The sequence below is a fragment of the Protomyctophum bolini genome, assembly GCF_963924005.1.
Source record: "Protomyctophum bolini genome assembly, chromosome: 20".
NCBI classification, from domain to species: Eukaryota; Metazoa; Chordata; class Actinopteri; order Myctophiformes; family Myctophidae; genus Protomyctophum; species Protomyctophum bolini.
In genome coordinates this window covers 31,253,028-31,280,646 of record NC_137881.1, presented here as the reverse complement: position 1 = coordinate 31,280,646, position 27,619 = coordinate 31,253,028, and the positions used below count along the sequence as shown (strand labels likewise).

Sequence of the window (27,619 nt, the reverse complement as noted above, 5' to 3'; positions counted from 1 at the left end):
ACTAATTGATCCAAAGAGAATGGATTCAGTTTTTCCCAGGTGTAAAGATAGTGTATCAGCGAGCCAGGTGCAGATTCTACCGAGTTCAGAGCCGAGGGCCTTTTCAACCTGCAGTTTGTTCCTGTCCGAGACTAGCAGTGCTGAGTCATCTGCGAACAGAAACAAGTTGCCGTCACAAGCTGATGTCATGTCGTTTACTCCCTTTCTTGTGCAAGGGGGTTACTTTGGCCTGATTGAAATCTTGGGGGACCTGTCCCTGTTTGATGGAGAGGTTTACTATGTGGGTGATGATTGGAGCTATAGAGATGGCCGAGTCGCATCAGTTGTTTAAAAACGTCTTTACAAACACCTAGGTTTCTGTTGAAGGTTTTAATGTGCTCTACACCAAAGAGCCCAGAGTGGGAGGGCAGTTTGTTAACCAGCGTTGTTGCTATGTTTGTAAAGAAGATGTTCCAAGTAGTTGGCCACATCAAGCTTGTCAGTGATGAGAGTGTCGTTCGATTTGATGTTTATGTTTGAAAACCTGGTTTTCAGTTTCTGACCGCAGCCTAGTTGGTTGTTGAGTAGCTTCCAGAGCTCCCGAGGATTGTCTTCGTTTTCCTCAGCTTTATCATTGATAACGTTTATTTTATCTGATTTGGTCATGGCAGTAACAATATTTCTTAGCTTGTTTTGTTGGGTTTTTATGTTGTATGCATATTATGCTTTGCTGGTTAAGACTCACCCGTGGCTCCCGAGTCCTGACATGGAGCTGCCGGTTAAAACTCACCTGTGAGGTTAGGATTAGGTTTCTGGTTTTGGGTAGGGTGTCTGTCGGACTAATGTGTTTGGGACTAATGCCTGTCGGACTGTTAGTGCGTTGGACCAAACACATGCATGCACCCGCCTTATTACTCACCACCACTACCTTCCGTCCCCCAGCCAGTCACCCAGCTCATGGTTCCACTGTAGAAGGTGCTGTTCGTCGCCGCCAGACAGACCGGGCGGATGTACGGCGTGAAGGTGACGGGGTGGGAGAGCCTCAGCAGAGCCATGTCGTTGTCATGACTCATCATCTGGCCGTACTGAGGATGGTTGATGATCTGCACCACCGTGCGGTTCACCTCATTGGGGTTCATCAATTCTTGGGACTGGCGGCCCAAGAAGATGATATAGTTGTTATTTGGATCAGGGCTGCAAGAGAGTGTGTGGAGGAGGGGGTAACAATGAATTACATGAGGTATGCACATACATAAAGTGAGTGGTAAATTGAGTGGTAAATTGAGTTTATAGGCGTAGATATTACTATAGACGCCTTAACAGACGACGTCACACTGATAAGCAACAGCATGCGCACGCATCACGGCAGCAGAAGAACACCACCTCTCATAAGATGCAATGGAAAAGTTCTAACGGCACTAACTGGATTTTTATTGTGATCTCTCGCCCTTGAAATATATAATCCCTGGTTTCTGTTGTGTTTGAACAATTATAGCAATTCAAAACAGTTGTCCTCAAAACCACACCTCCAGTCGCTGTCATAAGAACGGGAGGAACGGCAGCAGAGCCTATTTGTGCACGGCTGCACGCGCACCTGCAGCCCATCAAGTATAATGTATGCTTCGTTCCGCAATGGTGTCGCGCACGCAGACCTCTTACGCTCACAACAGTCGCATCTGCGATGCGATGTGAGCTTGTATATCAGCTGTTCTCTGTGTGCAATACTGTTGTGCTTTGAAGTATAAATGTCTCCTAGGGTGCACCTCACTAGCCAACTCACAAGAGGAGGTTGAATGGACTGAAACCAGCGCTCCCCAAAACAACAGGTTCGGAGATCTGTTGGGAATTGATTACATGAAACAGTCACCCGTGCGCCCAGTCCCAATGTTTGTAAACAATTAATTGGTCTATATTACTTTTCTGTTTGGATGTATGGGCTGTCGAGGCCAGAAAGTAGTTTCTTTGCCACTTCCTGGTATGATGATGATTTCACACACGCACATGCAAAACGCACACAACCCTTATATGAACACTGATAGTTATGTGGACTAGGGATTCAACTATCGATTTTTTTTCTTAGGGATTATTCTATAAATGTGCGATTAATTTAACTAAAATATTTTGATAACACGTCACATCGCAATGCCTCGTGAGCTTGTAAATCAGCAATTTTCAAAAAAAATTGACCTTTCTACAATTTACAATTTACAATTTAGGCATTTAGCAGACGCTCTTAATCCAGAGCGATTTACATTAAGCAAGAACAAAAGCATGGGAATACATCACATAAAAACATTCATCATGAAACATGCGTAAGCTAAGAAAGTAACAGTGGAATATCTATATAATGAAACTTATACGTATAAACTTTACATATATACTACTATGCTATACATATGTACTATGGCGTGCTATGACTATATACAATGCAATTCTAGTGCTTTCTACTTTAATGACGTGCAAAAAACAAGGATTTATTATTAATCATTTCAATTAATTAAATTATGTCTCACTCTCTCATGAAGCAGTGGGCAGCGGACAGCACCCATTCACTGTTGATGAGGGAACCTCCGCAGAAATGACCGTAGGAAGTCTGTATGCTGACCTGCCATGGCCAGCTGCCAGGCGGCGCGGTCTGCCCTCCGACGATCTTCTGGTTCATGGGAGCCTGGCCGCACACTTAACAAAACAACACACTCATCATGTGTACTGAAGATGACGATTATTATTACTTCTACTAGTTTGGGATGGGATCATAATCGTTATTGTTTACCGCGGTTAAATCGCTCACAATAATCATACCGAGAGAAGATTTAAATGTATGGTGAAATTGTCCTCCATCACATACTAGGATTAATTAGCGTTTGTTGAGCTGCAAATTCGGTACCAATTCAATACCACTTAAATCCTCCTCTACACTTGATAAAACAGAGCACAGCAAGTATTGAAAGTTATATAAGATTAACATATCTAGTCTAACATATTTTATTTGAAAGTACTGTCATGTTCTATTCCAGAACATACCGAACTTTTCTGTGTTTTTGCGCCCCCTGCTGGACACTACTTAACATTTGGTTCACTTGCAACCAAATTCATTCCAAAGCTAAACGTCAGACCCTGCGGTCTTTGCAACTACTGCTCTATTCCTAACCTAACTTTGTGTTCATGTCTTGAAAGAATCGTCTGTAAGTAACATGATTGTAACCTTTTGCACTGAGCCCACGTTGTGTTCGGTGCTGAGCCTACGCTAGCATACAGGTTGCTAAGCTAATATTAGTTTCAGTGTTTCTCCGTGCGTTGCTATGATGTGACAGTTTCACTGTTTTGTCAGCTTTAGTAGCTTTGTACAAGCTCTAGGGAGCCTTTTTTCTGACTTCTTGTCAATTCATACATTGCAGTACAGCAATTAATGATTACATTTTATGATACAGTTCATAACAATTCTAATGCTGTTTATATTTCATGGTTCAATTCATATGGACAGTAATATTGTATTATCGTAATTCATTTCACAGTAATGTGTAGTGTTGTAAAAACAGGTTAAAAACTATTTACATCTACAAGCCATTTACATTTTCTATAGTAATTTCATATCATTTAAATGTGATAGTCTACTGTCTCAGTAATGCATAATGCTTGTAGACATTGTAGCTGTATGTTTTATGCTGTTTATTATTTCTTTGAATGTTTGTACAATTAGGCATTATTTAATTAGTGCTTCTTTTGTGTCATGTTTCAGTTTTACAAATTTGCCTTGATACCTACATGGTTTGGAGAAGAAGTAAAACCCCCTTCAAACGTTACTCTGTCTCCGACCGTCTCTTCAAGACAAGTGTTAGCTGTCTGTTTATTTGTGTACCCTCCACACACATTGAGAACAGAACAGTAAAAAGACGTCTTCCCGGCGGGCACGACTACAAAGACAAACAGGATACTACAGCATCGCTCTGACCTACATCGTCTAACAACCACCCCCGAGAGGCATTCAACATGTCAACTACAGGATACCCAGTCAAGGAACGCACACCTTCCCAGGCTAGTGAGCGCTCCTCTTCCAAAGGAAGCAAATCTTCCACTGCCAGTGCAGCAGGCAGCAGCCGCCAAGGCACGAGCTAAGGCTGAGGCTGCCAAAGTACGTGTTGCCTTCTCTCAGAGAGAGAAGGATTTGAAGGTTCAAGGAGCTGAAATGACGGCTCGTATAGCTGCTGTAGCTGCTGATCTATCTACATTACAGTTGGAACGAGACACTGCAGCAGCTGAAGCAGAGGCTAAGGTTCTAGAGGCGGCAGCGGACACTGAAAGCGAAGAGGACATGGAGGACACAACCCAAGCTGCCATAGAACGCATGCAAGCTTATGTCCAACGTCACTCTCAGCAGCCTCCTAGTCACACAGAACATCCTCAGTCTCCTAGTGAGGAGGAACCCCCGCAGCTCCAACCTTACACGCCATCACTTCCTTTCATTAATCCCATTGTAGACTCCCATTCAAATGGAGACCACGACTCGACATCTCCAAGCAGACAGAAACAGTCGACTCCAGAGCGGATCGGGACAGCATGGTCATGGTGTCAATGCGGCTCAGCAGCTGAGCGTGCCACCACCCGCATCTCACCGACAGGCCACCGCGAGCAACGTCCTCCCAGATGTGGGGCGGCATGCAGGCCGTCCCTCGTTTGCAACGCCCACCTTCCCTGACCCTCGTGCCTCGCATTACACACATCACTCACCCAAAGATGTACAGCAGTCTAGAGGCTTCATACACACTCAGAATCATCCCTCTTCTGCTCTGGCCCCCTCCCCTAATTCACATGCTTCCCAACACAGAGCTATGGATGACAGGTCTGGTCTGAGTGACATTGCAAGGTACTTGGTGCGCCGGGAGCTTGTGAACACGGGGCTCATCAAGTTCAACGATCGCCCAGAAAACTACTGGGCGTGGAAGTCCTCATTCATGAATGCCACAGGAGGACTGGACTTAACTGCAAGCGAAGAGCTCGATCTATTGTCTAAATGGCTGGGGAGCGAGTCTTCTGAACATGTCATGATAATCCGTTCTGTGAACGTAAACGACCCTGCCGCCGGGTTAGAAATGGCCTGGGATCGCCTTGAAGAATGTTACGGCGCCTCTGAGGTGATTGAAAGGGCTCTCTTTGAGAGGTTGGATAGGATGCCTAAAATAAATCAAAAGGATCCACAAACGCTCAGGGAACTGGGAGACCTACTGAGAGAGCTGAAATGCTGCAAAAAGAGATGGCTACTTGACAGGACTTGCATGTCTGGACAGCGCTAGGGGCATCCAGCCTATCGTTGAAAAATTACCTTTCAACCTACAGGAGAGGTGGATGGTTCAAGGCTCTCAGTACAAGGAAATACACCATGTCCAGTTTCCACCATTTTCATATTTCACAACCTTTGTCTGCAGTGAGGCACGCAGAAGGAATGACCCAAGTTTCACCCTCTCAACAGCCTCTACGGGTCCAAGCAGCTCCTACAGACCCATCACAGGTTCATCAAAGCCAGAAGCAGTAAGTAGACCTGGGAATGTCAAAACCCACATCTCCACTTACAAGGCAGAGGTAGAAAACAACCACTCTGCTCCTGAGTCAGATGAAATAAGGGACATAAACCATCACTGCCCCTTTCACAGGAAGCCACATGCGCTTAAAAATTGTAGAGGTTTCCGGATCATGTCACACAACGAGCGCATCACCTTCCTTAGAGAAAATGGAATTTGCTTCAGGTGTTGCGCCTCTAACACTCACCTGGCGAGGGAGTGCAAAGCAGAGGTGAAATGCGGGGAATGCAACAGCGACAGACACGTTGCAGCTCTGCATCCTGGACCACCACCTTGTAACGCAGAAGGCCCTACAGAGAATGGCGGGGAGAGTGATGGAGAGGCAGATCCGCTAACAGTCACCTCAGCATACACCAACGCCGGAGACCAGAGCTCCAGGTCCTGTTCCAAAGTTTGCCTGGTGAAGGTCTATCCCAAAGCTCACCCAGACAAAGCAGCAAAGGTCTACGCTATTCTGGATGACCAGAGCAATAGGTCAATGGCCAGGTCAGAATTCTTCGACCTTTTCAAACTCACCGGATCGGACTCTCCATACACCCTCCGCACATGTTCTGGGGTTACGGAGACATCTGGGAGAAGAGCTACAGGGTTCACAGCTGAGTCCTTGGACGGAGCAGTAAGTGTGATGCTCCCCACACTCATCGAGTGCAATCACATGCCATATGACCGGTCTGACATTCCAACCCCAGAGGCCGCACAGCATCACACTCCTAAAACCCATCGCTCACAAAATACCACGCCTGGACCCAGAGGCCCAAATACTCCTCCTCCTGGGACGTGACATCCTCCAAGTAGATAAAGTACGAGAGCAACGCAATGGCCCACACAGCGACCCCTACGCCCAAAGACTGGACCTGGGCTGGGTCGTTATAGGCAACGTTCACAAGGGTTCAGACCACAGCCCAGCAGTTGTTACCTCTTATCACACTAATGTGCAAGAAAACGGATGTCCATCCTTCTTAACTCCATGCTCAACTCAGCTTCAGGTCAAGGAGACGTTCAGTGCTATGGCACAAGTCAAGGTCCAGACGGCCGCAACCTTCAGCTCCACAGTGGACAGACAACAGACAGACGCCTCGTCGACCATCACAGCTTCCAGCCAAGCAAGCTACACATCAGGCCTGCCGGTCAACCCGGTCAGTAGCCACACGGAACCAACGGTAACAACAGTCTGCAGCACATCTGGATCACTGTCCACAGCATCGGTCACCCCTCCAAATGTGACAGCCCATGTTCAGCCTCTCTGTAGCCCCTTGACACCTTCGAAACGACACAGAGTCATTCCTGGAGCTACCACCTCAGGCTCCTACACTGCTTCACAAAAGGTCAGCATCCGTCCATACCAACCCTTGGTCTAAGACAAGCTCTCACTATGATGCCTCAACACAGAGCATTGCCACGCGGCCTCCTGATCATCTCTTCAGCCCAACCATCCCACCTCCTGCAGACAAGAATCTCCTGCAGCTCTTCGAGAAGGTTGCCGGCCAGCCAGAGTATCTGTGTGCTATTAGGGCAGCATCCCCTACTCCTCACTCAATACACAGTCCCTCACACCTCACTTCTGAGACCCAGGACACCCCCTTTCTCATGTCACTTGTCACCATACTGACACGCCAGTGGTATGCCCCCCTGCCCCCTCCAGAGACATTCGACGGCGGAGGTTTCCACCGCCAGCGGTGGAGACGGGTACATGGATACAAATTCATTCCAAAGCTAAACGTCAGACCCTGCGGTCTTTGCAACTGCTGCTCTATTCCTAACCTAACTTTGTGTTCATGTCTTGAAAGAATCGTCTGTAAGTAACACAGGGCTTAAAGTTCTCCGTCCTGGGGACGGATTTCCGTCCTGAGGATTTCATAGCGGTCTTTTATGAGATCAGCGCAGATTCGCAAAAAAAATATTTAAGGGGGAGACGGGAGTATGTGTATACTAGTGTAGCGATATGATGGCCAAATCCGTGAAAATGCAGCCTGTCTCTTTAAGAAGTTAGTGTGCACGCTCGCCCCTCCCACTCCCCACTCTCTGCGTGCTCTGCGCTCAGAGAGAGAGAGCACGTGCTCGGGTGCCTCACTGCTCCTGCGCTGCTGACAGAGAGACCCTAAATGCGTTCATATTTCCCTCTACCCAGGCCAGAACAGTCAGAGGGTTTCCTTTAAATTAGCTTAGAGCAGTGATACTGTGGAGGATTTATTTTCAACGCAAATGTGTATTGCCTCGTTGGTATAACAAGCAGCACTCTCTAGCTGGTTAGTGGCTACTAGCCTAGTAGCCGTTAGCTGCTATCTGCGTGCATCGGTGCTTGTCCTCCTGTCAGCCAGCCTCTACATTCTCCTGCTCATCTCTACTGAATATGAATACTGATTTTATAATATTGAATGTAACTTACAGGGAAGACAGTGATAAACTACACAAAATCTAATGAATGTAGACATAAATGTACCATGCACATTCGTTTTCAAATATAATTACACTTTGGACAAAATAGCCAAAGTACCCAGATGTTGCTGGGAACTACAGCTCCATCTCACTGAATTAGAATAATTTGTAAAAGTTGATTTTCTTCTGTAATATAATTCAAAAGTGAAACTTTCATATAATTATTCTCAATTCATTGTGCATAAAGTGAAGTATTTAAAACCTTTTTTGTTTTAATCTTGATGATTATGGCATACAGCTCATAAAAATAAAAAAATCATATCTCAATTAATTAGAATATTTTACGTGAAATGTCGACCATCTGAAAAGTATACAGTTAATACTTGGTCTGGGCTACTTTTGAACAAATTATTTCATCAATGGGGCGTGACATGGAGGTGATCAGCCTGTGGCACTGTTGAGGTGTTATGGAAGCCCAGGTTTTCTGTGTGGGGTTCAGGTCAGGCCAGTTGGCTGGTCAGTTAAGCACAGTAATACCATGGTCAGTACACCAGTTATAGTAGTTTTGGCACTGTGGGAAGGTGCCAAGTGCTGCTGGAAAAGGAAAATCAGCAACAACATAAAGCTTGTCAATGTACAGAGGCACACAGTGCTGGAAAATATAATAATAGATGGTTGTGTTGAGACTCTGGTCCACTGACAGTGAAAACTTAACAATGGTTTCAACATCTTTTTAGCTTCAGTATGTTGACAAGCTTCATGGAGATGCTAATTTTCCTTTCCAGCTAGATTTGGCACCTGCCCACAGAGCCAAAACTACTAGTAACTGGTGTAGGCCTACTGACCATGGTATTACTGTGTTAAAACTACTAGTAACTGGTGTACTGACCATGGTATTACTGTGCTTAACTGACCAGCCAACTGGCCTGACCTGAATCATCAAGATTAAAACAAGAAATGTTTGAAGTACTTGAAGTATACTTTATGCACAATGTTATTACAGAAGAAAATGTACTTTTACAAAATATTCTAATTCAGTGAGATGGAGCTGTATATAGTGCCCACTGCCCACCTATCCCACTGTCCCATTGTAGTTGCCTAAACCAATGGGTTCTCTTGTAATTGACTTTTGTTCTCACTTGCAACCTTATAATGCAGGTGCATAATGGACTACTGAAGGCTACATGCCTATAAGTGTCTTCCTCTGTTTTTTTTTAAACTTTTAACACACTGTTGCTATGCACCATGTGGCTGTAAAGGCAAGCCCTACAGTAATTTCAGAGTATTTATTGATTTATTGATTGGCCGGACATAACTTCAAAGGCTGCTTCTATAAAATGAAGCATAGATTGACAGACATTCGGTAAAGGCAACTTTGGGAAAACATCATTTTACAACCCCAAAATGTGGTGTGCGCTGGGCGTGCCATTGTATTAATTTATGATTCATATTTATCTATTTATTTTATCGCTGTCTAGGACAGGGGTAGATCGGTGCAAATTTGGGGGGTTCGCCACATCGTTTGAAAATTGGTCTGAAAGTTTTCAGTCTTGGGATTTTTTTTGGCTTTAACCCCTGAAGTAACATGATTGCAACCTTTTCTGACATGTTTGGCGATTTTGTAGCCCTTTGGTTTATCTTCATTGCAAGTTGTGTTTGGTACTGAGCCCACGTTGTGTTCGGTGCTGAGCCTACGCTAGCATACAGGTTGCTAAGCTAATACTAGTTTCAGTGTTTCTCCGTGCGTTGCTATGATGTGACAGTTTCACTGTTTTGACAGCTTTAGTGGCTTTGTACAAGCTCTAGGGAGCCTTTCTGACTTCTTGTCAATTCATACATTGCAGTACAGCAATTAATGATTACATTTTATGATACAGTTCATAACAATTCTAATGCTGTTTATATTTCATGGTTCAATTCATATGGACAGTAATATTGTATTATGGTAATTCATTTCACAGTAATGTGTAGTGTTGTAAAAACAGGTTAAAAACTATTTACATATATCTACAAGCCATTTACATTTTCTATAGTAATTTCATATCATTTAAATGTGATAGTCTACTGTCTCAGTAATGCATAATGCTTGTAGACATTGTAGCTGTATGTTTTATGTTGTTTATTATTTCTTTGAATGTTTGTACAATTAGGCATTATTTAATTAGTGCTTCTTTTGTGTCATGTTTCAGTTTTACAAATTTGCCTTGATACCTACATGGTTTGGAGAAGAAGTAAAACCCCCTTCAAACGTTACTCTGTCTCCGACCGTCTCTTCAAGACAAGTGTTAGCTGTCTGTTTATTTGTGTACCCTCCACACACATTGAGAACAGAACAAGTACATTGCTGCATAAATAAATACTACATACTTTACTTGATATCTTTCTTGTATCTTACCATGCGTGCATACTGTATCATTACTGTCAAGCAGAAACACATCTCCATATTTCATGATTTTTCATCAATTCATCCCTACGTTAGACTTTGCGGTGTGAGTGTCGCAAAAATGTAGCAAAAAGAGATGTTATGCATTGTGCCGCTTTGTCGATCTGCTATAACACACAAAAAGTCCTGGGGACTTGTTTCCATCGTGGTCCGTATTAACCCTAGAACACTAAACATCCTTTTTGTCACACGGTACCATCACTAAACTCAGGTATATTTTACCCAATGTTAAAAAAAACCCCACACACATGCAAAGTAGATATTATGGGGGGCCCTACTGTATATCATAGGGGAGCAAAGTCAGTGAAAAATAATAATAATGAAGCTGGGAACCTTTTATCCACCCATTCCTGGAACATGAAATGAGAGAGAGAAACATGGCTAAACACGGGTGAAATTCACCTGAACACCTGCCTGTAGAAAATAAAAAACAGGGATGTGGGCAGGGAAACAAACCTACGTTATATGATGTCACTGAGCATCATGGAGGTACTGAAAGACCCACCCACCTCAGAAAATATAATGTGTGCAAAAAAGAAAATCTAAAATATGCCCCGACAAGTCTTTGCCACAGACACATTTTGTCTGTGTACGGGCAAATCGATGACCCCTGGTTACTTTCCAGAAAAAAATGCCTTTTGTGACGCGTTCTTCACTGTCATGCGATAAACTCATATGGAAATATGGAGATGCTTGCCTGACAAGAGATGATGAGCATACTCTGAGCTCTTTAGAAAAATAAGCAGTTATTTTAGATGCCTTAAAAGTGAGAAATTGAATGAGCTTAAACAGTGCTGCTAATCCTGGATGCTTGCCAGACACATATTTTGATGCCTGTTGTGAGTAACAGCCTGAAATTAAAGACAAACGGTGCAGATAAACCTGGATGCTTACCAGACGCAGACCACGGTTGTTGTGCAGAGTCTGAAATTCATAGCAAAGAAAGACATTAGTAAAGAAGTCTCATCAGTACACAGCACAGATTAATATGGAGCATTTCCGTGCAGCATACAATTATGTCATGCTGCGTTCATGACTACGGTACCAGGCTGGGGGCCGAGTCTGCACGGTGAGATCAAGGTTTTTTCTTTTTAAATTCCTCCAGGGGCCACCTATTGGGGAACCCTGGTCTGGTGTCTCTCGAGCAGAGATGATGTACTCCGGACCAAATCAGACCGGAGCGATATGCAGCCGTATGCGGCCACTAGAGGCGGGATCAACGTGAGACTGATGACATAATGAAGCTGTGCCACAGCACAAATGTAAACACAACCTAACAAGACTACAACTCGAAATTATTGTGGAGATATCAGTCATCCATACACATAATCTTTTGCATTATAATGCACGGCAGAATCCCACTTGAGAGACAGACCCCACAACTACCTTTGTATACCAAGTGAAAGCCAGGGTAGCTCACTGAGCCGTTACTATGGAACGCCAAGTGCATAAAGTTGGAAGTGCTCTCAATCTTCTCTGGGAGTCTGCTGCCATTAAAGCTACCAATTAGATGACTGTTCTTGTCTGGCCCATCGTAGATGGACAGGAAGTCATAGCCGGGCTCAAGGCTAAAGCTGTGGTAAACAAAACAAAATGAACAAACAAGTTATTGTGCTCAGTCTTCTCAGATTGCGCAAGAGGTTTAGATTGTAAGATTCAAAGAGTACAGTATTTGTCATGTACAGTATGCTTGAGACTACAATATTTGTCACGTATGCCTGAGAGCAGTGAAATGTTGGTGAGACTCCAGAATGTGCAACCCATGCATTACTATACAATATCCTTGTAAAGTACAAACTAAACTAATAATAATATTAATAATAATAATAATAATAATAATAATAATAATAATAATAATAATAATAATAAAAATAATAAGGAGGCAGAGTCATTTTTTATTTTACTTTTTTGCAGATGGATTCCAAGATTGTATATAAAGTAATAAAGGGGCGCTCGGGTGGCGCAGTGGTAAAGTGCCTGCCCACCACCGCAGAGTCTAGGGCTTTGAATCAACTGCGGTGCATCTGGCTTTGAGGGAAGCCAGGCTGGGAGGATGATATTTGTCACCGTACTCCGTACTGGGGCTGTACCTTTACCTGTACCTGTGAGCAGGGAGTGTTGGGAGGAGCCGGACGAAGGATACAGCAGTGACTCAATGTGTGTGGGGAGAAATGTATTGACTAAAACTATGTATTACTTTACTACTAAAATTGGGGAGAACAGGGAGTAAAAGGCAAAAATATATAATATTACTCAAGTAATAAAGTGTAAACTAGTAAAAACCTAATAATTTTGGTGAGTAACCAATACCATAGACTAATAGGATATTATTATATATGTTTTGCATAGCATGCACCACAGTGCTATAGCAGTGAGTCATGCCAGGCGATTTGCTTTGCCATCCAGACAAAGATAAAGAACATAACAAAAAAAGTTACTTACCTGATGAAAGCTAATGAGATGACATAGTCAGAGTGGACAGCAATGAGCCAGTCACAATCTTTGTTGTGCGGGTAGGGATGGGGGTAGTTTGGAGAAAGAATTGACCCATAAGATCCTGTCACATTCCCTCCACATGAAGCTTGAAAGTAGATGAAGTAATGAAGTAGATTTGAACAAAATGACATAATTATACATAATTTCCAGTAGTAATTATCGAGGGGGAAAACTGCAATTTGGCAGTATTGTAAGTAAGTCAGGTTCAAATTGAGCACCCATTTGACAAAACTGTCGTATTAAAAAGTATTACACTTTGGTCGTTTGTGAAACTAAATGAAAATGACCAAGGGTGTATCAGCGGCTCTTCTCGCAGTTGGCATCGACATCAGAGACATTAGTTGCGTAACATCCTTCCAATTGCAAACATACATACACACACATCCAACTAAATCCCACTGCAACATCAGAACCGATTTTCAGTCATCCATACACATAATCTTTTGCATTATAATGCACGGCAGAATCCCACTTGAGAGACAGACCCCACAACTACCTTGTGTGTATTCCAAGTGAAAGCCAGGGTAGCTCACTATGCCGTCACTATGGAACGCCAAGTGCATAAAGTTGGAAGTGCTCTTAATCTTCTCTGGGACTCGGAGTCTGCTGCCATGAAAGCTACCAATTAGATGACTGTTCTTGTCTGGCCCATCGTAGATGGACAGGAAGTCATAGCCGCGCTCAAGGCTAAAGCTGTGGTAAACAAAACAAAATGAACAAACAAGTTATTGTGCCCAGTCTTCTCAGATTGCGCAAGAGGTTTAGATTGTAAGATTCAAAGAGTACAGTATTTGTCATGTACAGTATGCTTGAGACTACAATATTTGTCACGTATGCCTGAGAGCAGTGAAATGTTGGTGAGACTCCAGAATGTGCAACCCATGCATTACTATACAATATCCTTGTAAAGTACAAACTAAACTAATAATAATAATAATAATAATAATAATAATAATAATAATAATAATAATAAAAATAATAAGGAGGCAGAGTCATTTTTAATTTTACTTTTTTGCAGATGGATTCCAAGATTGTATATAAAGTAATAAAGGGGCGCTCGGGTGGCGCAGTGGTAAAGTGCCTGCCCACCACCGCAGAGTCTAGGGCTTTGAATCAACTGCGGTGCATCTGGCTTTGAGGGAAGCCAGGCTGGGAGGATGATATCTGTCACCGTACTCCGTACTGGGGCTGTACCTTTACCTGTACCTGTGAGCAGGGAGCGTTGGGAGGAGCCGGACGAAGGATACAGCAGTGACTCAATGTGTGTGGGGAGAAATGTATTGACTAAAACTATGTATTACTTTACTACTAAAATTGGGGAGAACAGGGAGTAAAAGGCAAAAATATATAATATTACTCAAGTAATAAAGTGTAAACTTAAAACTAGTAAAAACCTAATAATTTTGGTGAGTAACCAATACCATAGACTAATAGGATATTATTATATATTTTTTGCATAGCATGCACCACAGTGCTATAGCAGTGAGTCATGCCAGGCGATTTGCTTTGCCATCCAGACAAAGATAAAGAACATAACAAAAAAAGTTACTTACCTGATGAAAGCTAATGAGATGACATAGTCAGAGTGGACAGCAATGAGCCAGTCACAATCTTTGTGGTGCGGGTAGGGATAGGGGTAGTTTGGAGAAAGAATTAACCCAGAAGATCCTGTCACATTCCCTCCACATGAAGCTTGAAAGTAGATGAAGTAATAGATTTGAACAAAATGACAAAATTATACATCATTTCCAGTAGTAATTATTGAGGGGGAAAACTGCAGTTTCCAGCCCATGTGGTTAAGCTAATGTGTCTTCTAATGTAATGATAGGGTAAGAGCAATATTTTATAACAGCTTTTGAAAAGATAAGTAGCTAGTTATAAATACATATTTGACTACTTAATGTAGTTTTCTACAGCTTGAATCATTTTTCTTCCCACTGCCTGGTGTTGGGGAAATGGAAATATATTTTAAGATGAAAAGAAAATCCTCAATGCAATTCAAAAGCACTGACAAGATTAGGAATTTTAAACTTTCTTCCCTAATAGAAAGTTAATATTCATTAAACATGTATATAAAATAATGTCCCATGCCCAGTGCTCAGTTCTTCCCTGGCCAGAATTAATTACATTGATAATTGTTAAATGAATTAACTAACAGTTAGGACACTGGAAGCCCACGTCGGTGTCCATGCCGTCGGACATGAACCTAACGAAGCCTGGCGGGTCAGAGGTGACGTGCATGCTGATCCAGTCCTGGTAGCGCGACACGCGGGCGTAGACTCCCGGGGTGTATGGCAGGGCGCAGCCCAAGCCGAAGCTCACCACCCCGGACTGGACCCAGCGGGGTGGCGTGCTGTTGCTCATCATGCGGCTCACCATCGGCCCGCCAGAGTCTCCCTGAGGAAATGAGAGATTCATGATATCGTTTATAATAAGTCCCCGGCAAAAAATGTTGAGAACCCCTGCCCGAGAACACTAAACATCCTTTTTGTCATACCATCACTAAACACATATACACCAAATACATGGTAACTTGAGGTAATATAATATTTCATCATGACTTTTCACAAAAACATTAAATAAAACATCATACGTACCCCACACTTCTCTCACGCCTAAAATTATTTTAGGGCAAAGATATGTTTTTTTACTTTTATTTACTTTTATGGATACGATTAAGCATGGTAAACCCGGTTTCTAAACAGGCTATAGACGTCTGTCTGCATGTTTTATAGTGAGTGTTGTGCACGCAAATGCGCGTGCATTTGTGTGCGCACGTGTCTTATGGGGCGTTATGATTAAATGAAATCTTTGCAGATACAATGGGGTGCCACGTCCCCCCACTTCTAAAAGTAGCACTACAACACTGGATAGAAGGATATGATGGACAGAGAAAAGGTATGATCTGTCACCTGACAGGAGTCCTTTCCTCCTTCATTGAGGCCTGCACAAAGCATGTTGTCTGTGAGGCCATGGTAGCTGCATGTACACTGCTGGTTCCCCACGACCGGCACATCGACTTCCTGAAGGTTCTGGGGAGAGGCCAGGGGAACTATAATGGAAGAGAGGAAAAGGGACTCATTTGTCTTAGGCCCGACTCACACCTTTCGATCTAGCATACAACATTTATACATGCTAGATGTATACAAAGGGTGTGATACATCTTGCCCCAATTATGCATTTCCAATGGAAGTCACATGGTTTGACACAACATTTGTGTTGTACGGCTTTCGGCTGTGTTTCGACTGCCCCCCACCCCCTCATACAACACAAATGTTGTGTCAAACCATGTGACTCCCATTGGAAATGCATTGTGAGCTTGCATCAGTCAATAAGTCTCATACAACAAGCTGCATACATCAATCTGTTGCGCACGTGTGAGTCAGGCCTTAGTCTAAAACAAGTAAGAGTAATTCAGAATTCAAAATGTACTTGAGCAAAAGTACAAAAGTATTTGCATCAAAATGTACCTTAAAGTACCAACATTTAAAGTAATCATTGTACAGAATGTCCCATTTCAAGCTTTCAAAGATCATTTGAAAATAGCAGATCTACAAGCTCACAATGTGTCGCATCGCGAGGCAGTGTGAGCTTATAGATTGGCCGTTTCCAAATGGTCGAAGTCCACAAAGTAACTAGTAACTAAAGCTTTCAAATACATGTAGTGGAGTAAAAGTACAATATTTGGATCGTAGAAGTAAAAGTATTGGAAATACTAAGTAAACTACAAATACCTCAAAATTATACTTACAGTAAGTATATTATTTAAGCAAATGTACTTAGTTACTTTCCTTTCCACCACGGACTTCAAGGTCTGTTCTAACATAGTCGAACATGCAACAGTCCGACAACATAATATGTTGTTGCATGCAGGGCCGGTTCTAGGCATAAGCAATATAAGCGGTCGCTTGGGGCCACAACCACAAAGGGGGCCACATACTAGTCTTTTCTTATGTCCAATGTATTTGCATTTAAGTTCATAAAGTTAACATGAGAACATATACATGTATTTGAAATTAAATAACGTTAATTTTCAGGATTCCAATTCAGAAATAGCTAAAAATGTATTCAGGATTCCAATAAAAAAAATTGCAATAATTTATATATAATCTATACGAGCTCAAAACGCGTCGCAGCTTGAGCTGTAGATCAGCTATTTTTTTTACTATATGCATTGTGGCCCCAAACCTGCCTTATCCAAAAACTATAGTTATTATTTTAATATGCAATAAAATTAAGATCTCACAACAGACACAACAGAATAATTTGATAATATGCCACATGCAGTTGAATGCAAGTTGCAAATTGCACACTGCCCACAGGTGAAGTGGTTTGCCATTGATTGCAGTTGGTTGATTGAATTGTTGGAGAGAGAGGGGGAGTTGCACCACTCAGTTCACACGGGTGTAATTTTTCTTAAGCTTAGGCAGATACAGGCTTTGAGAAAAACAGCAAAGACCCAGAACCTCCATCTGCTTGTTCACCTCTGATCAAAGTTAGTAGCCCTTGCATGGAACTAGGTGTGACGGTGCATTCCTTTAAATCCTGGCATGCTCTTTTTATCGATATCTAATCACCCATCATGTACGTACATGTACATGATGGTTTTGACTCTTATCTTTCTGTTTCCATTGTTTTCTGTTTTCTTTCCTTTTCCATGCATGAGAATCATGCATGACATCACAACTATGCAAGGTCTAAGACTGTCTCTAGGATGTCTCATCAAGATGTCACAAACTATCGAAGCTACCGTAACCGGTTTTGGTTTGATAAGGTAGAACTGGTAGAACTGGATCTCCTCCTGACCTCAAGGCTTACGTCAGTCAGACGGCCCAGATGGGGCAAACCACAACCACATTAGCGGACGGGGGGGGGGTCTCTGCTTCCCTTCAACCAATGTCACAATCACTTTACCCCCCCTATGGACCGGGCCGGCCCAATTTTCTAATAGAGCCGGTGGCCGGTATGTGTTTTTTTTGTTTGTTTGTTTTTTGCGAGGGATTTTATTTATCTATTTATTTTTGGGCGCTCAGTCGGGCCCACCCTGCCCGGCCCTTGCCCACCCTGCCCGGAAAATGCCAGAATTGGCAGACCGTCCAATCCGTGCCTGCATAGGGCCACTTGATTCCTAGAACCGGCACTGGTTGCATACCTGCATGTCATGCCATTGATTGATTGATTGAAATATTCAACAGTTTGCAGAATTAAAGTACATTTCAAGCACAACTCAATACAAAGACTGTTAACTGTGAGTGGACGACTCAATAAACAATTACACTTGTTTACAAGAGGGTCCACCTTGTTCAAATCATGATCCCTTGTTTGTGCCGAATCTGGGTTGCACATGGTTTGTTGCACTCCCTCTGGTGTTGTGGGTGTGGACTTGGTTAACATTAAGGAAGTATTTAGACAGGTACATTGGTATCTTGGTGGTGTATTGAATCTTGTGGAACAGACCCATTGCAAGATGCTGTACTCTGTCATCGACCCTAAGCCATTCCAGCCTGTCAAAGTGGGCAGGGCTGAGGTGGGTTCGGGGGGTGAGGCCAAATAGGAGCCTGACCAGTTGGTTTTGGGCAGTCTGGAGCCTTGTTTTAAGGGCCTTTGAGGTGCTGTGGTACCATGAGGTGCATGCATAGTCAATGAACCCTTGTACGAGGGCTCCTGTTAGGGTCTTTCAAGGTGTTTTTGTTGACCAGTGAGGAGATCCTGTAAAGGAATCTTGTTCTTTGGTTGACTTTTTTGATTAGGTTGCGGTGGCCATTTTATCACCGGAAAGATTAGCCTCCAGGATGGAAGCTAGGTAGGTCATTTCATCTTTTCGTGTGATAATATTGTCACCCACTCTAACCAAGAAGCCATCTGCCTTGCTGAGATTACTATTTGATCCAAAGGGAATGGATTCAGTTTTTCCCAGGTGTAAAGATAGTGTATCAGCGAGCCAGGTGCAGATTCTACCGAGTTCAGAGCCGAGGGCCTTTTCAACCTGCAGTTTGTTCCTGTCCGAGACTAGCAGTGCTGAGTCATCTGCGAACAGAAACAAGTTGCAGTCACAAGCTGATGTCATGTCGTTTACATGTATTAGGAACAGTAAAGGCCGTATGCTTCCTTGTGGAACACCACAGCTCACTGGGAGGGGGGGCCAGTGTTCCGTTCACCTCAACCATCTGTTCTCTCCCCTCCAGGTAGGATTGCATCCAGCTCACTGATGTGCTATCAAAACCAATTGCTTTTAGTTTGTTAACCAGTATGGAGTGGTTCACTGTGTCAAAAGCCTTTATTTGCCAGTGTCAACCTCCTGTTTGATGTGGTCGCTCAAATAGAGGAGGCATGTGTCAGTGGAGTGAGATATTCTGAAGCCAGATTGGAACTCGTACATTAATTTATTTGTGGCTAGATACTTTTCAACCTGTTCATAGACTATTTTTTCCATCACTTCGCGATGGAGTTTAGAATAGAAATAGGGCGGTAGTCTAATTTACTCCCTTTCTTGTGCAAGGGGGTTACTTTGGCCAGATTGAAATCTTGGGGGACCTGTCCCTGTTTGATGGAGAGGTTTACTATGTGGGTGATGATTGGAGCTATAGAGATGGCCGAGTCTCATCAGTTGTTTAAAAACGTCTTTACAAACACCTAGGTTTCTGTTGAAGGTTTTAATGTGCTCTACACCAAAGAGCCCAGAGTGGGAGGGCAGTTTGTTAACCAGCGTTGTTGCTATGTTTGTAAAGAAGACGTTCAAGTAGTTGGCCACATCAAGCTTGTCAGTGATGAGAGTGTCGTTCGATTTGATGTTTATGTTTGAAAACCTGGTTTTCAGTTTCTGACCGCAGCCTAGTTGGTTGTTGAGTAGCTTCCAGAGCTCCCGAGGATTGTCTTCGTTTTCCTCAGATTTATCATTGATAAAGTTTATTTTAGCTGTTTTGGTCGTGGCAGTAACAATATTTCTTAGCTTGTTTCGTTGGGTTTTTATGTTGTATGCATATTATGCTTTGCTGGTTAAGACTCACCCGTGGCTCCCGAGTCCTGACATGGAGCTGCCGGTTAAAACTCACCCGGGCCGTGGCTTTCCTGTGAGGTTAGGGTTAGGTTTCGGGTTTTGAGTAGGATGTCTGTCGGACTAATGTGTTTGGGACTAAAACCTGTCGAACTGTTAGTGCGTTGGACCAAACACATGCACCCGCCTTATTACTCACCACCACTACCTTCCGTCCCCCAGCCAGTCACCCAGCTCATGGTTCCACTGTAGAAGGTGCTGTTCGTCGCCGCCAGACAGACCGGGCGGATGTACGGCGTGAAGGTGACGGGGTGGGAGAGCCTCAGCAGAGCCATGTCGTTGTCATGCCTCATCATCTGGCCGTACTGAGGATGGTTGATGATCTGCACCACCGTGCGGTTCACCTCATTGGGGTTCATCGACTCCTGGGACTGGCGGCCCAAGAAGATGATATAGTTGTTATTGGGATCAGGGCTAAAAGAGAGTGTGTGGAGGAGGGGGTAACAATGAATTACATGAGGTATGCACATACATAAATTGAGTGGTAAATTGAGTGGTAAATTGAGTTTATTATAGGCGTAGATATTACTATAGACGCCTTAAAGGTATATTCAGTGATTTCACTTAATTCAAATATCACTTATTTTTTTGTTTTGTTGTGATAATCCTCTCTACTATAGAGTGTGCTGACCATATAAGGAGTTCCTCCCTGTCCCCAGTTAATCCCTGGGGGTCAAAAAACCTTAGGTTTCGTTTTTGACTCTCTATCCTGATTGGACGAAGGCTTAGGTCCCACAGCCAAAAACGAAACCTAAGGTTTTTTTAAAGGAATCACTGAATATACCTTTAACAGACGACGTCACACTGATAAGCAACAGCATGCGCGCGCATCACGGCAGCAGAAGAACACCACCTCTCATAAGATGCAATGGAAAAGTTCTAACGGCACTAACTGGATTTTTATTGTGATCTCTCGCCCTTGAAATATATAATCCCTGGTTTCTGTTGTGTTTGAACAATAATAGCAATTCAAAACAGTTGTCCTCAAAACCACACCTCCAGTCGCTGTCATAAGAACGGGAGGAACGGCAGCAGAGCCTATTTGTGCACGGCTGCACACGCACCTGCAGACCATCAAGTATAATTTATGCTTCGTTCCGCAATGGTGTCGCGCACGCAGACCTCTTACGCTCACAACAGTCGTATCTGCGATGCGATTTGAGCTTGTATATCAGCTGTTCTCTGTGTACAATATTGTTGGGCTTTGAAGTATAAATGTCTCCTAGGGTGCACCTCACTAGCCAATTAACTCACAAGAGGAGGTTGAATGGACTGAAACCAGCGCTCCCCAAAACAACAGGTTCGGAGATCTGTTGGGAATTGATTACATGAAACAGTCACCCGTGCGCCCAGTCCCAATGTTTGTAAACAATTAATTGGTCTATATTACTTTTCTGTTTGGATGTATGGGCTGTCGAGGCCAGAAAGTAGTTTCTTTGCCACTTCCTGGTATGATGATGATTTCACACACGCACATGCAAAACGCACACAACCCTTATATGAACACTGATAGTTATGTGGACTAGGGATTCAACTATCGATTTTTTTTCTTAGGGATTATTCTATAAATTTGCGATTAATTTAACTAAAATATTTTGATAACACGTCACATCGCAATGCCTCGTGAGCTTGTAAATCAGCAATTTTCAAAAAAATGTGACCTTTCTACTTTAATGACGTGCAAAAAACAAGGATTTATTATTAATCATTTAAATTAATTAAATGATGTCTCACTTTTGGAAGCAGTGGGCAGCGGACAGCACCCATTCACTGTTGATGAGGGAACCTCCGCAGAAATGACCGTAGTAAGGCATCTGTATGCTGACCTGCCATGGCCAGCTGCCAGGCGGCGCGGTCTGCCCTCCGACGATCTTCTGGTTCATGGGAGCCTGGCCGCACACTTAACAAAACAACACACTCATATGTACTGAAGATGACGATTATTATTACTTCTACTAGTTTGGGATGGGACCATAATCGTTATTGTTTATTGCGATGTAATCGCTCATAATAATCAAACCGCGAGAAGATTGAAATGTATGGTGAAATTGTCCTCCATCACATACTAGGATTAATTAGCGTTTGTTGAGCTGCAAATTCGGTACCAATTCAATACCACTTAAATCCTCCTCTACACTTGATAAAACAGAGCACAGCAAGTATTGCAAGTTAGTCATATAAGATTGTTGTACGAGTCTAACATATTCTATTTGAAAGTACATTGCTGCATAAATAAATACTATATACTTGATATCTTTCTTGTATCTTACCATGCGTGCATATCATTACTGTCAAGCAGAAACACATCTCCATATTTCATGATTTTTCATCAATTCATCCCTACGTTAGACTTTGCTAAACACCTGCCTGTAGAAAATAAAAAACAGGGATGTGGGCAGGGAAACAAACCTACGTTCTATGATGTCACTGAGCATCATGGAGGTACTGAAAGACCCACCCACCTCAGAAAATATAATGTGTGCAAAAAAGAAAATCTAAAATATGCCACGACAAGTCTTTGCCCCGCACAGACACATTTGTCCGTGTATGGGCAAGTTGATGACCCCTGGTTACTTTCCAGGAAAAAAATGCCTTTTGTGACGTGTTCTTCTTTTGCACAACACTGTCATGCGATAAACTATAACTAATATATGGAAATATGGAGATGCTTGCCTGACAAGAGATGATGAGCATACTCTGAGCTCTTTAGAAAAATAAGCAGTTATTTTAGATGTCTTAAAGTGAGAAATTGAATGAGCTTAAACTTAAACAGTGCTGCTAATCCTGGATGCTTGCCAGACACATATGTTGATGCCTGTTGTGAGTAACAGCCTGAAATGAAAGACAAACGGTGCAGATAAACCTGGATGCTTACCAGACGCAGACGGTTGTTGTGCAGAGTAACAACCTGAAATTCAAAGCAAAGAAAGACATTAGTAAAGAAGTCTCATCAGTACACAGCACAGATTAATATCATGGAGCATTTCCGTGCAGCATACAATTATGTCATGCTGCGTTCACTCGGGCATCTTTGTATCTTTTGCATCTGCCAGCTGTGAACGCAGCATAAGTGTTGGGAAAGTTTTTTTTTAGGAACTAGTTCAGTTCACAGTTCAATTTTTTTTTAATTAACTAATTCATAGTTCATCATTCAAAATTTTGAACTAAAGTTCATCGTTCCAAAAAATGAACTATTATAGTTATTTTTCGTTATTTTTTTAATTGTTATTATTATTATTGCCTCAGCCCGCCATAGCCATATAAAACCGCAGACTTTATTCCAAATTAAGTCCTTTGGGATTAATAGTGACGACGTTTACAATATCCACATTACCATTATCCAACCTTATCATTTTTATATATTTTTTACATTTTGCAAAAATTGCTCTTTTGCAATGTGAAATGCCACCGAATTCTTAATTATTTACACTTGTGAAAGCTGCATGCTTTTGCATGCTTTTATTGTGAAGGCAAAAGTTTCTGAATGTTTTCAGAGCCTGCATCTCCGCATGCTGAAAATAGCTGATCTTCAAGCTCACAACGTGTCCGGACGTGACGCGTTGTATATCAGCTTGTATATCAGCCTCTGCAGTGTTTGTGTTAGGAGTTGGGACAGTGTCTGGCTCTGCTGTCTGTCAGCGTGCATGATCATCATGCAGTAGCTGCGCGCTCCAGTGACGGTAGGGACTTATTGGACGATAGGGACTTATTGGTGGGTTTTCCGCTAGATATTAAGGCATGTTTAGGGTGTGTTTTAGTGCCGGGGATTTCGCCTGGAAGGCTCTATTGAAACACTCCTTCTTGAACGAAGTTGAACGTGAAAAAGTGACGTTCACACACGCCAGAAATGAACGCGTTCACAATGACGTTCCTCAAACAGAAATACAGTAGCCTACGTTCAGTTCACGTTCACCCTAAATATGAACGAGTTAGTGAACGATCGTTCTTTGAACGTGTTCGGGTACACTAGTACTTTTGCATTTGCATTTGTGTGTGAGTGACACTATAGGTAAACACACTTGAGGAATTTTGGAGAATAAAATGTAAGCCGGCAAGTGTTACTGCTAGAAAAAAAAAGAAACAGCAGGGTATATCAACTCTTAATTAGACCAATGTATGTATCTGAAGAATATTAAGTCCACATTGATAGTATACCGGTATCTGCTATTTTTGAATAGCCAAAGTATAAAATAATGGTTTCTTTTTTTAAATCAAATCTAAAATGACACATATGCTTTCCCGGTTTAATAGGTTGTAGGCCTATGGAGCCTATCGAAAAGCAGAACAATGCCCCGTTATTAATTTTATATACAGATATATTACATTTACTTTGGTATGTGGGGCCTGACCCAAGGTTAAGAATCCATCTTTAAGGCAATACCAATAGTAAATGTAAGTGCTACAATAAAACCAGTGGAAAGGGAAAATAAAATTCTGATAGAATAAGGGGAAAGAGGAACCCTGTTGGAATAACGTATTCCTTCCACGCGCTAAACTGTCAGGTGAAAATAAGTGGCTTGACTCCTCATGGATTGAAGGACGCATGAGGTCAGTCCGTTGCTCTCCCCAGGTTGGCGTAGGGAGTGTAGCGGCTGTAGCGCCAAGGATTACATTAATTAGACAATTAAAACTGGTTGAAAAAATGGCTTAAAATAATAGGTAAAATGAATAGCTCTCTATAGGCAATATTCTGATCAGTAATTTGTTCAGTACATGCGTTTACGAATCTCTCCAGTTCTTTAGTAAACAATGTTTTATTTATTTAAACACGATCGAATAGGAATAGGCAGAAGATTAAAGCTTATGTATGCACATCCCACCAATAGTGGAGGGATGTAGCAGAATAATTATATCTTGCTTCACTTAGGCTATATAAAAATATGTACCCAAAAGAAAAGAAGAAAAATCAATTGTAGCATAATGCAAACTAAACAATAAACAGATATTTTCTCACCTTTGAACTGTAGGATGAGTATCAGAGATATCCCGTACAGCAGTTTGTGGAGGGCCATTTTCTCTCGGTTTCACTTGTCTGATCACATCAGCGTCGTTAAATAGCTTTTGATATGTCCTCAACTCCTCCCATAAAGTACGTGGCACCTGACATTTTTAACATGCCACTGGTTTCATCATTCTTCTTAGCCTATAATGACATGCCCACAATTGGGATGTCAGGGTTAAAGTAGTTGGCTATATAGTTACCCAACTTACCCAGCAAGACTGGGAAGTTATCCACTGTATACTGGCAGGTGGCCGTCCTGAGACAGGCATTATATGTTTAGTTTAGTTTAGTTTAGTTTATTTGATCATCTTCACAGTTACAAAACAGCTTATTTGTTAACACACGGTTACATAAGAAAAAAAGGAACTGGAGGGGATCAAAGGGAATAGGCTGAAGCTGAAAGCTTATAAATGCCTATCCTACAAACATCAACCATAATGTAGCGTCGGACTATAGTCTATAACAAAGTCACATAATGTAGCGTTGGACTAGTCTATAACAAAGTCACATACATGTGCATCGCATTTAAATGATTCTATTGAACTCATCATATCATCGTCAATATTTCAAATCAATGGTCTTTTATCGGGTGTGTGCTATGAACAAAAAGTGTCTCTCAGCCTTTTTTCAGCCATATGTCACATTACCAAATGTAACCAGAGGAGCAACGTAAAAATAATAATACAAGGAAGAAGGAACAAGGAACACTTGAAAATTATATTGTGGGAAATGCCCAGGTTAAAAAACTTGAATGCCTCCCCCTAGCCAGCCGGGGCACCTGATGGAGGGGAAAGGAACTGGTTCCTTCCACGCACTACGTCCAACCAGGGAAACTCCCCCCTGTCAGGTGTAAAGGAGCAACTTGGACACTCAGGCATGAAGGAAGCAAGAGTTCAAGTCCGTTGCTCTCGCCTTGTCCCCCATATATGGGGACTAGGTTGGTGGAGGCTGTGTAGAGCCACATTAAATAATTGACACACGGGTGAAAAATGGGTTACAATATCACAGGATAAAAAATAAAAAATACTGTACTGTTGGGCGGGGCCGTTCATAATACAATTGAGGTATGAAGCTGCGGGCCGCATGACATTTATCCCAGGGCCGCATTTGGCCCGCGGGCCACACTTTGGACACCCCTGCTGTAAAGGAATCTTGTTCTTTGATTGACTTTTTTGTTTACGTTGGTGGCCATGGCCCTTCTCAGCTTCAATGATGCTTTTCATACCAATCGTTGCACAGATGCATCATGGTTTTGTTATGCGTACACACCCATGGTACTGTGCCAAGAGAACTCACAAATCAAAATAGCCTAACCTAACTTCCCACGGGGCAGCACACCTAACCTTAACCCTTCCCCAACCCTTAATGCACCCCTCACCAACCTTAATCCGGTCGTCTTATAAAACGACCGGATTAAGGTTGGTGAGGGGTGCGTTATAACGCACCCCTCACCAACCTTATTCCGGTCGTTTTATAAAACGAACGGATTAAGCCTCACCAACCTTATTCCGGTGTCAGTCTTTCTGGAAAAGCATCCCCACTACTGCAAGCAAGCACTATGTACTGTGTGTGTGTGTGTGTGTGTGTGTGTGTGTGTGTGTGTGTGTGTGTGCGTGTGCGTGTGTGTGTGTGTGTCAAACACATTAAGTCCATAGACTTGGCTGGCAAACCTTTTACGTCACAGGTGCTCTAAACTAAAAAATATATATACTTTTATCAATTACACACCCGCCCATGAAGCCGTGAATTCACTGAGGTTTTTTGGTTTTGTGGGGTCTCGAGAGCGACACCCCGCGATGGTAAGTGCGTTGCCAGGGCAACCAGACACGCTGTCAGACAGAAGAAGCCTCGGGCCGTTAGGAACGCCCTCGGCCGCGTGCTAGGGAATATATACGTCCCGAATCTCCTCCTCCGCCAGCTGGAGCTGATGGAGCGACCGCACCCAAATCAGCAAGCGGCCACACCCGTCATATAAAAAGGAAGACTCAGTCTACGTCTGACAGCGGCTGGTTCACACACATATGCTCACGGAGGCACGCACGGCACACCGTCGGGGGGTAAGACACACACCCACCTCCACCGAACACACATTCATGTGAATAGCTCTGCATGTCTTAACTGTCATTCTCCTCTCATCACAGGCTTTTAGGAACGGTCCAGGAAATGTCCGAGGGACAGAGACACTCGGACTGTATGAGTAAAATATAGAGACGGGAGTTCCAAGTCCGCATATCGCGCGGCGGGAGGGTGGCAGCCCCGCCACAGTGACAGCGACAAGGACACTACCCAAAATAAGGTCGGAAAGAAACCTATAATTCTACTTCTAAGTCTACTATTGAGGCCTGTCTAGCGAACAGGCGCTCATTATATATGCCAGGGTGGCAAAACGGCTAGTGCTCTCTTGGAGCTGGAACCCGCTAGGGGAGAAGACCCGCTACAGTTAAAGATAAAGACCGATGACGTCACGAAGCAAGGCAGCGCCGTCACCTCTTATCGTTATTAAAACCACAGCCCTCCAGTGAGGAGCGAGCTATCAGAGACTGTACAAACCTGAGTTGAAATCTAATCTTCTGTTCTCATCCTTCTCCAGGCTGGCGACGACGCCTGTGAAACTTAAATTGTATGGAATATAATTTATGCTGAACCTACGTGGGGTTTATCCTGCATGCATTCTGTATACTTTGCTGCTAAAC

The 27,619-nt window shown here is 42.9% G+C and overlaps 1 protein-coding gene across 1 annotated transcript in view; it reads right to left on the bottom strand.

Annotated features, from left to right (window-relative positions):
- The window catches only part of LOC308335329 (ovochymase-like), a gene marked incomplete at both ends in the record, with an annotated part of 30,570 nt that extends 5,634 nt beyond the window's left edge, over positions 1–24,936 (bottom strand). Inside the window, 14 exons of the mRNA XM_080792347.1 lie at positions 908–1,173; positions 2,493–2,658; positions 5,743–5,845; positions 11,269–11,298; positions 11,795–11,948; positions 12,817–12,874; positions 13,367–13,563; positions 14,424–14,481; positions 15,027–15,267; positions 15,783–15,922; positions 20,064–20,338; positions 21,659–21,824; positions 22,800–22,832; positions 24,879–24,936. Coding sequence (XP_080648473.1) covers positions 908–1,173; positions 2,493–2,658; positions 5,743–5,845; positions 11,269–11,298; positions 11,795–11,948; positions 12,817–12,874; positions 13,367–13,563; positions 14,424–14,481; positions 15,027–15,267; positions 15,783–15,922; positions 20,064–20,338; positions 21,659–21,824; positions 22,800–22,832; positions 24,879–24,936 — 1,945 coding nt within the window. The remainder of the gene's footprint in view (positions 1–907; positions 1,174–2,492; positions 2,659–5,742; positions 5,846–11,268; positions 11,299–11,794; positions 11,949–12,816; positions 12,875–13,366; positions 13,564–14,423; positions 14,482–15,026; positions 15,268–15,782; positions 15,923–20,063; positions 20,339–21,658; positions 21,825–22,799; positions 22,833–24,878) is intronic.
- Positions 24,937–27,619: the final 2,683 nt, after the last annotated feature.